The 18,767-nt window shown below is 38.2% G+C and overlaps 1 protein-coding gene across 6 annotated transcripts in view; it reads right to left on the minus strand.

Annotated features, from left to right (window-relative positions):
- The window catches only part of LOC124158465 (lethal(2) giant larvae protein homolog 1), a 99,224-nt gene that overhangs the window by 10,630 nt on the left and 69,827 nt on the right, over positions 1–18,767 (minus strand). For 5 of the 6 annotated variants that reach the window (XM_046533582.1, XM_046533574.1, XM_046533606.1 and 2 more), the window contains exons 14-20: positions 10,247–10,427; positions 6,520–6,699; positions 4,827–5,032; positions 4,584–4,700; positions 2,750–2,916; positions 2,393–2,634; positions 1,208–1,581 (exon numbers count right to left, since the gene is read on the minus strand). In XM_046533582.1, the coding sequence (XP_046389538.1) occupies positions 1,208–1,581; positions 2,393–2,634; positions 2,750–2,916; positions 4,584–4,700; positions 4,827–5,032; positions 6,520–6,699; positions 10,247–10,427 (1,467 nt within the window). The remainder of the gene's footprint in view (positions 1–1,207; positions 1,582–2,392; positions 2,635–2,749; positions 2,917–4,583; positions 4,701–4,826; positions 5,033–6,519; positions 6,700–10,246; positions 10,428–18,767) is intronic. The other variant, XM_046533612.1, reaches the window with a different exon arrangement.

An 18,767-nucleotide genomic window follows, 5' to 3' on the forward strand; every position in this document is an offset into this window, starting at 1 on the left:
TTTCCCTCGCATCGGCTATCATCCGGCCGACATCCGCTCGTTTGCATTGAAAAATCCCCGACAGCTATACCTGACGTCAGGTGTTATGGGTTTGAAAATTCCTGTCGGCTCCACCCGACATCCGCCACAAAAGAGTTGAAAATTGTATTATTTGTTAACTACATTTTAGCAGGTATATTTACACATTTACATATAAATACCGCATTTAAAAAAGCAAAGCAAGGTACATGGTCTCCCCTCGTCAGTTGAGAATTCAAAGTTGACCCTTTCTTGGAAAAGTTTGGCCGTAATTTTTTTGTTCTTGGTGTTTTAGTAATTGATTTTGACAACAACTGAGTTAAAAATACCCAAAAAGGAAAAGTTTAAATAGTGAGGACGAATTAAAAACATGTCATCACTCTAAGATTTTTTGCTCAATTAGTAAAGACCTATTTTAGAAATGAATTTTTGACATTTTAACACAATTACGTTATCACCAGGGGTAACAGATTCATAAATATTTCAATGGATATCACTACCACAATAGATACAGCAAAAAAAGGCTAACTGCACATAAATTTCATAGTGAAGCAACAAAAAACTACTATGCTTTTCTTCATACACCAATATTTCTATCGACTGTTGGATTTGGTAGCTCCAAATTTATTTCATTGACAGATAAAGGGGCTGAGTGACATTAATCTTCAGAAGAAAAAAAAAATGCAACCATTGCATCATTTTGCAGTTTATATTCTTCAAACAAATAATCACAGACGAACTTGCAAATTAGACAGAAGCTTACTTTTGGGCAAGAAAGTAGTTTGAAGATGAACCAAACTTAGGAGATGGCAATTAAATCTCAAAAAGGATATTCGATTTTGGGAGGATAATATACTTCGAAATATGAAGTTTGGCTTCCAGTGTGGGCCAATGTGAATAACTTCAAAATAACTGCTAGCATCCACTTAAAATGTTTTGCTGCTGTGGATGACTCTGAATTAATAAAAAAAACAGGGGACACAGGGAGAAATTTGACCCCAAATTACATGTTTAGAGGCATTTCAAATTATCAACACCATCTAACACAATTTCTCATTCTGCTTGCTGGGGACTGATCACAACTTCACATTAGGTATTATTTTGAATTACGAGGTTTTGAATTAACAAGGTTTAGCTGCAAAAATAATGAATGACTATCTTACTGAACTTTCACGTAACCCTTACATACCTTTATTTTTTACTTCATCAACATCTCCATTCACCGTAGGTTTCGGCAACTCCGGTTTAACATCATTGGCAGCTACCGCCTCTGATGAAGGAGCTGAACAATCTTGATCTTTGGATTCTTCTGAAGCCTCTCCTTTCACTACACCCTCCAAAACTACTCCCTTATCTTCTTCCTCAGCAGGTAAGTCTCTATCACCCACAGGAGAGGTAACAGGCTCAGATGTTGCCTCAGTTGGTCTGGCACCTTCCGGCAATTTCAATGAACAATTTGTTTTTGTGACCTTGGTAGCTGAGAGGGTCACCCTTTGAAGTTCACTAGATGAATGCAAGTAAAATGCCTCACCAAAACGGGTGAATGCTAAACTTGATATTCCACTGGAAAAGAAAGAAAGAATAGAGTTAGTTACCAACGTTAAGCTTCCTGATAAAGTAAAACAAGAAAACTACCGTGATAAATAATATTATTTAAGTGCTTCCTTCATATTTTTGTTGCAAAACCTCTACTTTCTACAAATGAATATGGTTCAAACTGGTATTCCTTTCAATTATTTCGGAAAAATAGATATTGTCATTTAAAAATCTAAAAGCGTGAAATGCGTACTCCAGGAGTAAAAATCTTTCGATTTAGGCAATAAAAAAATAATAGGAAACCATCCTATTTCTTAATTACCTTCTGGAGAAAACCAAAATGCTAAAGAAAATTCAGTGACCACTGTATACTGGACGAATAAAGAAATAAAAGAATAAACCTATTTAAATTACAAAAAGCAACACAGTAAAGAAAAATAAATAAACTTGAAACTATGATCACCCTACAGCAAAACCTGATTGAATACCTTAGGGACCTACATGAGCAATTCAAGCATAATAAGGAGTTATGCATGAATAGTATAACAACAAAGGAACTGAATGAAGCTCAGAACCAGCTAATGTACAGCTATGAATATTTATAGCAACAAATTTAGCCTTTAAAAGTAAAAAATGGAGTCTTTTTATGTTTTTATAATGACTTTATAAAGAATGTGGGAACTGTTTAGAAGAGAGACAGGGTGGAAAGTAATAAAGCAAAATTTGAGTTCGTTTCCCAGAAAGACAAATACTACTTAATGCATGATAACATTTATTTTCTTACCAAACGTTCACCCTTCATTAATTCTATAATACCAAGTACCATCTTTTGACTTACTTGATATCCTCACGGCGAATACATGATGACACTAACTGACGCCTCAGATCAGGAAGACTTAGTACAATAAGGTCACCAAGGTTGGTAAGAGAAAGTAAGCATGTCTCAGAATAAGGAGTAGAAGTGCTCTGTGCTGAATGTGGTGCATAAAATCGAGCATACCCCACTCTTCGTACTCTTGCACCTTCATGAGCTGTTAGTTTCAGTTTTCCCAAAGGCTTGAGACTTGGTAAGGAAAACAGCTGTAAACAAAAAACACGTAATTATTACAACAAAGGCTAAAAACAAATAAATTTAATTGGATCAATGCCAAGAATATGAGAGTTCAAAAGCCAATAGATTGCACAACCATGTTACCTTGAACTGCTCTTCAGAACAGATGAGGACCTTATGTGGGGCTGAATTATCTGGTTGAGGTGCTATTCCATTCTCAATTTCTAAAGGCTCTGGAAGTGGAACTGCACTTCCATCAACCACAGTAATTGAAATTACAGGTGCTCTATGCTTAAGTTGAATTTCTTTTCCTAAAAAAGAGATCAGTATGAAAATGCATTATGATCTGGATAATCTTATATATAAAAATGAATCGCAAAATGTGTTGGTAAGCGCATAACTCAACAACGCCTGGACCAATTTGGCCAATTCTTTTTTTAAAATGTTCGTTGAAGTCCAAGGATGGTTCTTACGGCGAGAAAAAAATCGAATAATTGCCGGGAAACCCTAAAAACAGCCCTTTTCTTTTTCACACCTGGGACGACGAAGTCCAGAGTCGGGACCTGGGACGACGGAATTTCGGATCTCGAAAAAAGATCAACCCACGGCGGGATCAGACTACGGCACCAGTACGATCATACTACGGAATAGACCTACGAATCAGCAGGCGCTCGAAGGGAAGAAAATTTTTTTGACGATTTTCGAAGTGCCGAAAAATTTCAGTCCAGAGTCCGGACCTGGGACGACGGAATTCGGACGACATTTTTCAAAGTCCGAAGCCGGACCTGAGACGACGGAGGGACTGAAAAATTTTCGAAAGCGGGGGTCTCGCCGAGTAAAGCAAGACGAATCCCCCAAGCTAGGGCTGAGTCTCAAGAGATCGCAGCGTGGCAGCTGCTCTACCGAGTACAACACCCCGCTCGGTACCAAAGTCGTCTACAGACAATTCCGAGACCCGACGCCGTCCTCAGTCGGTCACCCATGTTCGACCGCTTGGGGGAGGCATCCCGTCGGCGCTGGATACGCCCCGGGAGCCCCGGTTTCCCCGATCGGCAAGTTGGCTCGGATGCCGACGCACCCCTAAGCAAGGCGCGTCGACTAAGAGCAAGAAAAGTGTCTCGAGCCTGCCGGCTCTCGGGCCTCCTCAAATCACCGTTGCCTCATCGGCTAGAGGGGATTCTGCCTTAGAGGCGTTCAGGCTTAATCCCAATAATTCACACCGAATTATTACCAGGGTGACGGTTCTGTTCAGGATAATTTTTTGCAAAGAATATAAAAAAGGTAGGAACAAAACACTGCCACATTACAAATTTTTTTGACAGGACGAAGTCTGTCGGGTCAGCTAGTATGAAATAAAAATAACAGGGGAAGTGACTCTTTTCACTTTAAAAATGTACCAAGAATATTTTATCCTGTATTTAATACATATTTAATATAAAAATGTATTATGATCCTTGGGGTTGTAAGTAACATAGGGCTATTTCGTGAATATACTTTCTAGTGCTGCGTGAGCAAACTGATTTCAGGGGAAATTCTCTCATATGGGTTCATAAAAGCACACTGCAAGAGATAGAGGCAAAGGAGAATGACAATAGGCTTCAAGGGCTTAACATAAGCCCTTCTGATGAAGAGAAGAAGAATAATTAAAGCGAAAATAATGAAAAAAGTATCTCTAGGTTATTTGGTGCATGGAAAATCATTCTGGCTATTTTTTGTGAATTTTTCATTGAATGAAGATATTAATCTCAACTGACTTAGCTCAAATAGACAAAAATAATTTCAGTAATGGGGCATATTCTTACAAGGTATTCTCTCTGTATTACATTATCATCCTCCAAAAGCTATCCAAGACATGACTTCACAAGCAATGTTTGTATCGGTGTCAAAAGGCACACTAAGATTACATGACAATAAGAAAAGAATGAGTTCCATGAAAAGTATGCATCAAGTTTCATCCAATAAAAGTAAAGAAGCTTACCTAGTTGACAAGAAACATCTTCCTCCATTCTTTTCTTCCAATTCGGCACAGTGATAGTGAATACAAAGACTGTGCCATTATTTGTTCCTGCCCAAAGTGTAGGTGTAGTTGTCTGGGCTAAAATATAAATTAAAAGTTTACTTCATTAACACAAAACCCAATTACAAAGAATTACAAATGATCATAATTATCATTTACTAATTTATGAAGCATGAATGAATCGAATAAAGTTTAATTACTCACCACTAACTATAAAGCTCCTGGCAAAGGACAAGCACCTCACCATGCTGCCCAAAGAATCTTCCAAAGGTCGTGCTTCCACTTGCCTTTCTATTGGTCTCGCCTCAACAGGACTGAGTGGTGCAGCCATACCTGATGTGGAGGCTGGAGAAGTTGGTGATGATGCCACGGCAGCATCTCCTACTGCCACCTCACCACTGCCCGAAGCACTAAGGGGAGAATGCAAGGCAATGGAGGATTTTACTGCAGAAGGGACTACATTAGCAATTACAATATCTTCTACTGGTAATACAGGTACATTAGCACCCCCTTCATTGGTAGAATGGCTGGAAGCAGCAATGGGAATGGGTGCAGCTTGGGGAGATGCTGGAGTAGCAGTAGGAGAGGAATCAATAAAAGCAAGGCTCAATAGGGAACTCTCCTCTGGACTAGCCCCAAGGCCAAGGGAAACAAGGGAAGAGTTGCTTATCTCGTCCCATTTTGATGGCTCACGGGGCAAGGATGGATCAGCTTGTACCCATGGAGCAATTCTGGTGGGAGTAGCGGCCCTTCTACGATTTACAACCAAAGCTCTGATCCTTTGCCAACCCCCTCTAGCTTGAGGTTGGTCTACTTTTTTTAAAACTGTGGCGTTCTCTTTGGTTACTTTCCCTACATCCTTACCCACTCTTGTTCGTTTGATACATTCCAATCCAATTTTTCCCAAAACTGGCCGAGAGACATGGGATCCAGGTCTTAAGGACTGAGAATTTTGGTTTACATTGTCATCCTCTTTTTTGCCCATTGCTTTAGAATCTAGCGTACTTGCCCTGTTGGTCTGCGGCTCAGGCATAGACAATGCTACAGGAAGTGCGCAGGCAGTATTAGGTGCAGCTAAATCAACAGGTAAATCACTAAAATTAGGAGGATAGGGGGAAAGAATAGGAGCACTATTCCTACGAGTCAAAGAACAGGGTTCTTGCAGGATAACTGGGCTAGGTGAGGCATTAGTTTTATCTAATTTGTCCTTAGATGGACTGCCGGAGAGCTTGGATTCTTGAACGTGCAGGCCCTTGTCTGCAGACCATCTGGGGCAGCATGCAAGTACAATGGAGCAATAATTTACTTTCATATGGCTAAAAGATTGTTGTTTCTCCAAGGGCTACATATCTATACACAGGATATACAGTTTGAATCAAACATATGTCTTCAATTATGACCACTAAAACAATGAAAATTACATGCTCCAGCATACATCCAGCTTAATTAAGGAATGAGTAAAAAATATAATTGAACCACAGCATTAAAAAAAACAAAGAACTTCATAAACAAAATCGTACATGCACTCCTCAAAAGCTTCTGGAAAGAAATAACATCAATGGTTGATGGCTAAAAAGAGAATGAAAATGAAATAAATTTTTTCATTTACGTGAGACCTAAAAAAAGGTTCATCAAACCTGTGCAGAACTAAAAGATAAAAAAGAAATACCATACACCAAAAAATCAGCAGCTAATTCATGCTGTAACAAAATTAAGAGAAACCAATATTTTTCATGACATTGACAAATAATATCATCTAATCCCACATCGGTACTACAGAAAAATAGGAAAAAAAACGAAGGCTAGAGACCAAAACCATAATTAAGCAACTTAGAACCTAACCCACAAAAGATATTGTAAATGCATCACAATTAATATCAACCCATCGGCCAATTACCCAGGCACTTGATTTGTTTCTGCATCCTCTGGCATTCCTGCTATTTCAGCACCATTTGTAGAGGCAGTAAGGTCCTGGGAAGCGGGGGCAGGCTCAGAAGATGCTGGTATTGTGCCCCCGCCTCCCATAACACCTTCATCCTCTGCACCCTCAGGGGGTTCATCTTGTTCCTCCAAATCTCTGATTAACAGATTCAAATTAGAGAAAAAATAATTTTTCTCAAGGTATTCACCGTATCAATGCAAGTTATTACAGGCAGACCCAGCTTTTTCATGAGGTAATATTCTTAAAAACTGTCACAAAAGTTAAATGATGAAAAGCAGAGGACTACTTTCGACATAAAACACAAGGTAAAAGTAAATAAAAATGTCAATGCCTAAACAGGAAAAAAGTATAAATCCAGAGAAGACTTCATCAGCTTAACATCTGGGAAAGCACTAGATTTTTCTTAAACTACATATACTTTTTCTGAAAATTCTAAATTTACAATTGTAAATAAAAAGCACTTATATGCATGCCTTCTTTTAATTTACAAAAATGTCAATATTTCAGAGCATTACTTAATGGATTACAGTTATCTCACAGTATGTGAGTCAGATAGGAACAAAAGGATAAAAAAACTGGGACTTCCTGTCACACATTGCATGAGGCATACAAATCTTAACTTACAAATTACTAAAATTTATTTTGCTCAGGTCACAGAGAAGAAAACTTGAGAGAAAACTCATCTTTTTCTATGATATATTGCACAAAATATATGGAGAAAGCAACTTGATAGCTTGTATTATGAAGCAACTGCAAATGACTGAGACTAAGTAAGATTAAAATTAAACAGACAATTTTATGTCTCTACATTAGGTACTTCATAGATTTTGATTACTTAATTTCACTCTATAAATACAAATGCAGGATATATGAATAAATATGATGTTTGCTTAAAATTCAATATACATGTCTCATGAATATGATTGCTAAAATGCTATTATGTCATTCACATGATAATAACATTAAATTAGTACTAAGATTATGATAATAAATTATCAGATTTTCTTTACACCAGGTAAAAAGAAGTGGACTGTAGACTCGGATATAAAACTGAGGTTATTTCAAGACAATTTGTTAATGAATATGTTTAAGTAATGGTGTTACAAGGATGCAATTTTGGAAGTAATAACACAAAAAACATCTAATCATGCAGATTGTCGCACGCATTTCATTCGTAGTTGACAAGGAAACAACGAAGAGGACTCAAGTCATTTAGTGCATGCAGCACCGTTTTAGGTAAGTTGATGAAAGACATCAAATTCACGGAGAAGAGCGGTGAATAGATATTGCTCGACATGGGGGACCGAAAATGATCGGGGGAAAACTCTGAAAACCCCTGATTTCCCCCTCGAAGCCCCTAAAAATAATTGAAAATCCATTTTTTAAATATCAACTTTTGAGGTACCTTCCGTCACGCATTCAGCTACTGCTCCCGCACCATTCCATTTTATCACGGATTCGAAGACTACAAGGACGCAAGCTTCCCCTGACTTCAATTTTGTTTTTCTATGCCCAACGTGGTCTCCGCAATGACGCGTCAAAGTTGAAAAAGGATCGAAATTTTCATTAACCTATTAGTAAAAAAAAAAGACTGTGGGTCTAGTCGGCGACTTCAACGACTGTACTGCGGGGCCCTGGCTGAACGCATACCACCAATACACTAACATTCAAAAAATTATTTTCGCCACTTTTCAATCTAAGCTCGTACAGGATGAACCCACAAGATCAAACTCGCTTTTGAAAATGATGAGGCGTCTTCTGGAACAGAAGCAAGAAATAACATTAGCAGCCTCTAACCTGAATTTTAATGTAGACATAACTCCCACACTGTGGAATACTATCAAGCAATTGATTGATGCTCTGGATGTTTTTGAAGGAGCAACATTTCTTGCAAGTGGAGGAGCAGTCACAGTTTCTTAACTTATCCCCCTTGTGAATAGCATTATTAATTTCCTAAAAGCTAAGAAGTTTTCGCACAGTCATTGACAAGGTATCGTCAATGATTTGCTGTTTTCCATTAAAATTCGGTATGATTTTCTGGAAAAAGAACAATTATTCACTTTTCCACAATTCTTGATCCACAATTCAAAATCAGTGTGTTTCACGATTCACATAAAGTTGAGATGATAAAAAATTAATCGACTTTAGAGTTGACAAGTCTGTCTAAACAATGTCACCCAACAAAAACAGATACCTTAGGAAAAGTGCAACCGAAAATAGCTGATGTAGAGCAACAACAATCAATGTGGAGAATTTATTCAAAATAAAAAAGATGATTTTTAAAATGTATTTGATACGTAGGTTTTACTATGCTTTCTGCAATTCTAGTATTCGAGGTATTCGAAATTTGAGATATTCAAATTTGATATTAGAGTTCGAGAAATCTGCAATTCGACCCATCTCTTATAGAAACATTTAAAAACAATGCACAGCTAAATAACTATGAATTTCCGTTTCCATTGAATTTTTTAGTAAAGTTCAATGTTCATGCTTTATACCACTATAAAAAAAATTAATTATGTTGCATAAAAGCTTTTTTGATTCAGCCATTATGTCATCTGCAAGTGTAAATGGCTCTAAAATTAAGCAGATAAACTTCTCCTTAAACAAGTTTTACTGGTATATTGGTTAAATAAAAAAATTGTTACCCTTCTCTATTGCAATGTACAAAGCTTTTCAGCATTTTAACGGGTTTATTGAATGTGTGTTAGTAATGTTACTTAACCCACTCAGTTCCACATTTTTTCTTAAAAACTTCTTGCATGCTGTCACTACCAAGCTATCAGCACTCTTTACCTTGTCGGTAGCACAGTAAATATGGAGGACACCTTCCATCCATTCCCTTCTCTTCCCACACCCAGAAATGATGAATCAAAAAGTTAGACCTGGCCCACAATTATCAGAAATTACCAATGATCACAGAGAACACACTGTTCTAGGGTACCTTTTAAAGTTTTCAATTTAGCTTTATAGCCCTTGATGAGGAAAAATTTCTACCAAGTTCCACAAGAAACACTAAACTTTGACTATCTCATACTCTATATATCAAGAAATGATATGGTGTACCATATGCAAACTATAAAAAGACATACGCCTCAGAATTTCAATGTCTTCCACTTTTATCCAGAACAATAACATGAGATCTTACATTCTGCCATTCACTTAAACATACAGGATTCAGGCTCTAATTTAATAGGATTGCATTAATTAATGTTATCATTCACTATAGTAGTTTCTATACCTGAGCTTGCTTATGAAATTGGCATTAGAACTCTATCTTAGCTAAAACTACTGCTGAAGTTGTGTTTTCAATATTCTAATACTACTACAGACATAAGAAGAAAATTCTGCAGATGTACATTAAAATTTGAGGAGAACAACATACAGTGCAACTGAGGTGGACCATATCCCAGCCTAGCTAGAAAACTGTCACACAGAAAAAAGACACACCTAGAATAGAACCATAAATTCATACATTTATGAGTGAAATGAGGAAACTTAAACACTTGTTGAGACAGAACAGCATCTTAAATATCGCTAAAACACTATAAATAAATAAAAACAGATCAATGCACTCATGAACTTTTCAATACCAAATGACAGAAGAAAGCTACTGCTTTTACAATGTATTTCCTTTACACAAAAATGAAGTGTTAACGGAATATAAGAAAACAAAACTTACGGATCTTTCCTTTTCCGATCACTAGGCCCACCCGGAGATGAGCTTCCAGCCGCACTTCCCCTCTTTTCACCAGCAGGATTTCTCTGTGACCTTCCTTTTCTTAATCTTCTGAACGACTCTCTAAGGGACTTCTTGAAAGACTTGCGCCGTGAAATTGGAGCATCTCCAGCTCCAGAAAGATCTAAAAAAAAAATAATAATAATTATTATTATTTTTGCATAACTACCAAAATTCACCTATGCTGAAATACCAATAAAGACCTAAAAGGAAACTTACATTAAATACAGTACACCCACACTTCACAACCTGAAATAATATTCAACACATTTCTAAGAATTTCAAATTTTGCTTACAGTTTAGTCTCATAATTTTTCCATTAAATCTTATAAATTTCATAGTTTACTTATACATTTGATGGCAAACTCAGGATTATAATGGAAGATAAAAATTCACAAAAGGTTTCCTGTTAAGGCCTCAATTGGGAGGGTAATAGCATGGTTTAGGTTCAATAATTATGCAGTTTAACCCTCATATGGATTATCTGCGCCTTAGCGGCGCTCGTGGTTTTAAAAGTGGTGTAAAAAATTTCCATTCCAATGGATCATTTTGAAATTTTCAGTAGTCTATTTTTTCTGCTTTCTTCGTCTACATACAAAATTTTGTTTGAATAGTGTCAATAGTTTACATTTTATTGGCTTCTAACGGAAAAAGTTACGTCGTTGGATTTACGGCGCCGCTGCGGCGCTCAGTATTTCCTCGTCGCTACGTCGGGGACAGCGCTCTCAATGTTAATGTCAAAGCAATTATGTTTCGTATGGAATGCTTTAATCTATTTATAATATAATTATTTAATTTTCTAAACTTTATAAACAAAATGAAATTGTTAAACAAAAGGAAAATATTACTATGCCAATTTTGCTTTCTATTTTCGCTGAGAATCAAAATATTTGCCTCGATATAATGTTCATGGACAAAACTTCATCTTTTTGCAAGAATTATTCATAGAAACTCATTGCTAAGCTAAGTTGTTTTTTCCATGGCATCAGTCTTAGTTTTTCTTGGGCACCTCCGCTCCGCGTCCACGTACCTTCCGTGGTGATAGTCACCTTTGAGTAAATCCCAGTGTTACTCTGTTTAGAATTACACCAAGCAGCAAATCCACGAACATTTTAACATAATGCATTGTCCGAATTCGTAGAATAATGCTTCCTCACCGTCGTGTGAATATTTCTCGTTGAATGAGCAACTGTAACTTGCCAGGAGATTCAGAGGTTTCACCGACTACCGTAAAGAACACATTGCACGGTTACTGTTCTTTGTCTTGTACCTCTCATTCGAAAATATTCCTTTGCGGCTACGATAGTCAATGCAAAATTGCTGACGTTTATATAATTACCGATGACGCGACAGTTTACCATTGGGGTGAAATCAAGATAACTACCCAACTAATTGTGTGATAGAAAATAAATTCTTTTTCCTGACCATTAGTTCAGTATTTACATGGTAAAAATCGTTTCATGATGAATAGGAGAATAGACAATTTACCGTGAAGTGAAAATTTGTAAATATATTCCTCGTTTCTTTGTGTACTCAAATGCACAGATATTTTATTCATTGGGATTTTACTAACGTGAAGGGGCGAGTTAGGAGGAGAAAGGAGAAGGAATGCCAGGTAGGTTGTTTTGAGGTGAAGGGGTGGTAGTGTGTCGACTGCCAAGGATCAGGGAATACCCAGATCGTTAGGCGAGGTAAGAGTAGAAAATCCTTATCGCGAAAAAGGTTGGGTGTGCAAGGAGACAATTAGATACAATAGCCTGCTTTTCTTTATCTTTCCATCGCTGCATGAGGGACAGGGAACAAAAGCCTTGTCAAAACGCCTCGCGGGGGCCCTCCCTTCATTCCTAGAAGGTCCAGCTCGGGTGGGTCATTAGGACGGAGAGAAGTTCAATCAACTTTTGTGGGAGGGGGGAAGAAGGTGGTGAATGACGAATAAGGAAGCTTAGCGGGAAGGTATGGATAGTCTCAATGTTTGGGTCAGTGAAACGCTACGGAAAGAAAAGGTGAGGGAAGTCCTCCCAGCTTGAAGGTATTTTTGTCACCCCAGAACATTCCTCCTTCAGTCCCTCGCTTAGAGCTGGACGAAAGAAAATAGGCGCCTGTTCCTTATTCCTTACCACCTATAACCCATACTTCTAAGAAGTTAGTTTCTTGGATTTCCCACCAATTCAGGAGTAAAACCTCATCTGGTACACTCCCACGCATCACATTTACTCGTCCATATCTAAGGAAACGTCCTCAGTGAGGGAATGGGGCTCCGTGGTCGGAAAAAAATACCGGCTCTTCTAGCTCCACCTTCGAAGCAGCGTTGGGTTGATGGACACGTCGCTAATTATCCCATATTCGTTATATTTCAAAACCTATAGGACTTTATTTTTTTTAATTGCAGGTGATGAGCTCCCAGAATATTCGTAAGATTTGCCTTGAACGCCAGAATCCTGTAAAAATCACGAAACTAACACTCGCCTCTTCTCACTTCACCTACAGCTGTTTCATTATTAACGTTTAAAAACTTATCCTTCAGTATACACTACAAAGATAAAACATATGGGTGGACGCAGTGAAGCAAAATTATGCCATTTGGGCATAAACGAATTTTATTTGATACTCATTTTTAGTATTTATATACATAAAAATATAAACAAGATAAACATTAATAAGCGGAGTTAGTCCAGCACTGCAGATCAGAAAAAATATTTCAAACAACCATTACACACGAAATAAAAACTTTCATTCGAAAATAACAGACAAAGGGAGCAGAAATAGAAAGCATTACGGCAAAAAATGGAAAAGAATGCAGCGTTCAAGATTTTTTGTTATAACTTCCACAAGAATAGGTTAAATCTAGCAAAACACGGTGAGAAATAAAGATAATAGGTGTATTTAACATTATCAATCAGAAAGCTTGTAAATTCTGGCTAACTTTGAAAGATAATAGCAAAAAATGACGCGGCGCCGCTGCGGCACCGAAAATCCAACGACGTTACTAAATTTGTAAATCCATATGAGGGTTAATCAAGTTAACCATAATTTTATATACATTTTTGATGACATATATGTATTTATTTTGCTTTAATTAACATGCTTATTTTGTTGATGGAAGACGTTCTCCCTTCTGCCCTGAGGGAGATGCGAGAAATGAGCTTTGAAACGCCATTGTAGATATCCCAACCCAGTGTATTAACCAAGACAAATTTCCTCAAATTGTACTGTGGGGAAGGACCAGATCTTATTTATGTAAGCGGCTGAGTAGAAATTTCACCTACTCTATGATAATAGACTTAACATACTTAAAGAATTGAAACAAAGAAACAATGTTTTATGGCTTAAAATATACATAAAAATAGCAACTCAAATGAATGTTTTTGAAATTAAAGGTCAAAATGATTTTTAAATTGCAGAAAAAAGCAAACAGATTATAAAATGGAAAAGGATTAAACTATGGCCCAAAAAATTTGAAAACAAAAATTCTGGTATAAGAAAACGGTTTTTCTAGTCCAACAACATTGTATTTTTACCTTTTCAAAGTACTGCATATTTGTTGAGACAGAGATTTACATTTAGAGAAATTTTTAGCTAAAAAATGGGCACTATTTCAATTCAAATTTTAGAACCTTTCCATGAATAGCAACCTTATATAAAACATCCTAATTTGGAATTGTAACTGATAGTGTTTATAATGCATCAGGGTTCCCACTCTACCTGAACAATGAAATTCACGGCTTTTTCCAGGTTTTCACGGTTATTTTTCACGTTTTCACGGTTTTTTTAAAGGTTTTCACGGTCTCAATTTTGCTATATTCACGGTCCGTTAATAAGCCAACAATACGAAAATCACTGGCCGTATATCAACAGAAAATTAACGTACGCGAAAAACGCCGTGAATGTTAACGCCGCACAGTGGGCTGAAATCGAAAAAAGCTGGACAAAAGTCCAAAATGACGTTTTTTGAGATAGAGACTTCAAACTTGGCTTAAATACGTATAAATGATTACCAACTATAGATGTATGTGCCATTTTACATCAATACGATCCGTTACTGAGATACAGTGGCCCAAACATGACCAACTTTTTAAAAACACGCGCGGTCTCGTTTTTCTTCAGAAACCTTTAAATTTAAGCGCCGCAATGAAAAGTGATATCTGTTATGACATGATCTATCGTTTGCAAAATTCAGGGCCGACTAAAGGACCAGCCCAACCGCGCTCTTGCCCGGACGCCGAATACCCTTCGGACCTTCTTCCGTCCGGACACTCGAGGTCCTTTTTTAATTCCTTGCTGAGAGATTGTTTTTTGCACACGTTGTTATTACTGCACAGTAACCGAATTTCCCCCACCCCAATATTTCTTATTTAACGGAAAATATTTTATTTAAATTGTTTATAGAATATAATAAATTGAATCTTTCTTATTCAGCGGAAAACATTTTATGAAAATTGTTAATAGAGCATAATAAATCGAAAAACAATTTCATACACCGTATTAGCACGAATCTAAGACGAACACGATTCTAAGACTACCCTCCTTTTTTGGAACTCCACTAGGGGAAAATTTTTCTTTATTAATAACGATACGATTATAAAATGAATGCGGAAAAACGATCAATGCTTAATTTTTTTTGCTAGATTGCCTATGTCCCAGGAAATGCAGGATTTTGGCGAGTGATTAAGAAATTCATTAAAGGTTTCAAAACAATATTTTAGATAATAACAGGAATAGTAGTACTTTATCAAGACACATACGTCATATTGTTGATTCGACCCATGCCTCTTTAAAAATTCTGAATGTTTCCTCTCCACTCGGCATTTACACTGCTATTATGGATTTCAGTCAGATGTAAAAATTCTTATCCATCAAACACCATTTCCAGTACACGTATTCACGAGAGCAATGTGCATGTTGTGCCTAAAACAACCGCATTCGCCGGTGCAGTGACTGGTTGTGAGATGGATCACGAAGGCCAAAAATAGTCAATTACTTGAATTGTTCCTGTCTAATGAATATATTTTTAATACAATTGAGGTAGTGTGTAAAGCGTGAACAATGTTGCGTTAATCGTCAGTGGCACGCCCACCTGGATCTTCGCCTTCATATCTCTACTTGTTTTCTCCAGTTAGCTCACTCTACCCCCACCCCTAACGTCATGTGCTAGCGGACAACCCAAGGCGCTCTGCAATATTCACGCGCATCTAGCCCGGATTCTTTTCTTCATGTTCAATTATTTTCAGTCCATCTCTTAAAGTTCTCAATAGTTTCTTCGGAGGGGCCATGGTCGGAAGACGACTAAAATTAAACTAGTGAAAATGACTTTATTAAACCCACATGGAAAACACTCGGTGGTTCGAAGTCCAGCCACCCCGGAAAGTAAGGAACCACTCGTACGAGGTGAAGTTCGGAACTGATGCTATCGCGTACGGGGGTACGCAGAGCACACTGCAGAGGGCGAAGTGTGACCATATGACTGCGCCATGAAATTTTTTACCCAAAAGATGCCCATTCTTTTCTAATTAGCGTAGCGCCAGATGATCAGATGAATTCGGATTGTTAGTAGGGAGAAACAAAAATCCTGAGAAGATATCCCTTCGTCAGTAACTCTGACAAGTGAGACTACTAGTAGTAGTATAGCTCGTAAATTGATAACTGATAACAACCTGGTATCATGTTTTCGGAACAAAATGCCGAATTAACTGCCGTAAGCTCAGCTACGAGGATATCGCGTTTCGCCAAAAATCACCATCGTATTTTTCCATCTATTTCCTTGCTTAAAATACGTCATGTGTGGTCTCGTTTTTTTTTAACGTGCAAATTACTAACATTTCAATCTAATAAAAGCATAATAGCAATTACTGAATATCATTGTTAGACACCTTTTGGGCTAATAGGTGATTCATGCAGCAGTTGACCTCCATAAACTGGGAACTTCGAAGCAGTTAGGCTGAAAAAGGTCAATTGGTGAGAAGAGGGGGGAGCGCGAAACACGTTTCTATTGTTCTCGTGTAACTCGATATTTTTTTCGAAGCTAAGGTCTTCGTAATAAGATCCCTGCGCGAGTTGGGACCTGTTTTTATTTTGAAGAAGAGGAAAGCGTCAGAAGGGGGGAGGCGAATGGTGAATGGAGGGGGATAAAGGTTCTTGGGAAATGCGCTAATGTTACTTTCCCACGGCACTGAGCTTCTCCCAATGGTAGTTCCATCTCTTGGGGAGGATTCCAACTACGTGCTTGTCATTATTAGCCATAAATGACACATTGTATTTATTTCGTCTCATTTTCGTCTAACGATGGAAGCGGGAAAATTCTGCGTCGGAACCGCGATCTTCAAACGATCAATGTGAGAAACGATACTTCGGGGAACGATAGATGCGGGAAAAAATTAAATTGTCTATAAGGAACTTTATTTGGGACCAGAAACGGCGAACGATCAATGCGGGAACGATAGATCGAGGTTCCACCGTATAACTTTCTTTTGAAAGCGGCAGTGTAATGACTTCTTTTCTCTGCTATCGTAATACTCTGAAACCAAAACTGAATCGATCTCTCTAATCAGAGGCAAATCATGTTCCCTTCTTACCGTTGCTCTGGGAAAAATGGAACGACTATGTAGCATAATTAATCGTAGAGGGCGTTAACTTGGTGGAAATCCATAATATCACGAATACAAGGATCAAGGAAATAGCAAAGTTCTTGATCCTTGTGTTCGTGAGACTATGTAGCAGTTTATATCGCTACGGCATTGAGGCTTTAACGTCACAAACAAACAGCATTACCTTAGATAGCACAAAGCGGAGGAACTGGATCACCACCGACAGTAAATAACTCCACACAAACTTTCCGGTTGCGACGTAAAACTGGCAAGTTCCAGGTCGACGCATGCGACAATCGTGTAATGCTGTGTTGCCATAAGCGGAAATCTTCTCTCGTTTTCAGGGCCGCAATGCGCGAGATTTAGTAACGTCACGCCGAAAGCTCGCTGTCACCCGGTTCAAACGCAGGGAGCGTAGTGTCCACAGCGCATGGCAGGTTGTCAAGGCTAGCGGTCTTCCAGTCATAGGATTGAGGGTGCTGAATAAACGTTCAAAATTTTCGACACAATGGCCATCTAGATTTAGTTTCGAAAGTGGTCGCTGCAGCCAGTGGGAAGGCTAATTGGGTGGAAGGGGGACTAAGCAGTGACCGAGGGAGGGGAAACCAAGCCATTTGAGGAAAGTAAACAAGCTGATGAGAAGTGGTGTCATATTTCAGGAGGGGGAGAGAAAAGGCCTGCGCTGGGGAAAGATGTTTTTTTCTTCAGGCAACATTCGTTCCCACGCTTTTCTGACCCATGCGGCCGCATGCGACGATGCTCGCCACAATGAATAGAAGTGCGCTAGCTACGAACGAAGATGAAAATTTCTGGGAAGGTATTATTATCAAGATTTAGAGATTTTTAAGGTTTTAAGACGAAATTCACGGCTATTTCCCGGTTTTTTCACGGTAGAGGAAATTCACGGCTAATTCACGGTTTTAAGGTTTTCACGGTTGAGTGGGAACCCTGTGCATTTCACAATGAAAGTGACTTCTTCTAGATGTGTTAGGAATTAAAAATGGCATCAGGAGTGCCACAATTACCATCCTGAGATAATGCGACAGAAGGTTCCCCTACTTCTATTATTCAGTAAACCTTGAGTGAACTACTATCCGCTGATCACTTCCCTAACCTATTCCCCGCACACTAACTTTCCCTACCCCTCTACCTTCCCTTCTAACCCCTTCCTATCCCCCTTTATTTTCCATTTCCTACCCTACGCCATTACATAAACACTACACAGATTTTCTGAGGAATAGGCACAAAATATGGCAAGAAGGTAACAATGAAATTAAAGGAGAAACTGCCAAGAAAATGGTAATGAATAATTTTTTAATTTATATTTTGGTTTTCCCTTTCATTAGAATGGATCATTTTAGGTCTATGGTATAAGCAGACATGCTATTCCACTGAGGTAGGGACCTTAGGAATGAGAAAGCAATAAAAATATATAGGTTCTTTCTATGCTTGTTCCAAATTTGGAGAAATACCCTCGGGAAGGAATATTCTCACTTGAAAAGCAGTGGTACACTCCTACAAGGAAGAGGGTACACAAGGGCCCCGGCCTCCACTTGTATAGCATGAAAGAACGCAATCTAGTCTTCAACTGACGAGACAGTAATACGGTTGCAGCAATGAGTCGAATAGGGACAAATATTAACATAACTGGTATGACCAACGACAAAAGAAATGTACTTTTCTCTTTGCTATGACACAACCATCTCATTGTCTCAGTCACTCCATTGTGAAACAGGTATGAGGCAGATGGTAGGTCAAAAAAATTGGGTGGACCTCTACTATATAAGGCTTTTACATGGGGTAAGGTGTAAGTGCAAACTTTCCTTGGAGTCACAACTGTTTCTTTCCAAGAATAGAATGGTCTTCCTTTTGAGTTAGGGAAG

The sequence above is a fragment of the Ischnura elegans genome, chromosome 1 (assembly GCF_921293095.1).
Source record: "Ischnura elegans chromosome 1, ioIscEleg1.1, whole genome shotgun sequence".
NCBI classification, from domain to species: domain Eukaryota; kingdom Metazoa; phylum Arthropoda; class Insecta; order Odonata; family Coenagrionidae; genus Ischnura; species Ischnura elegans.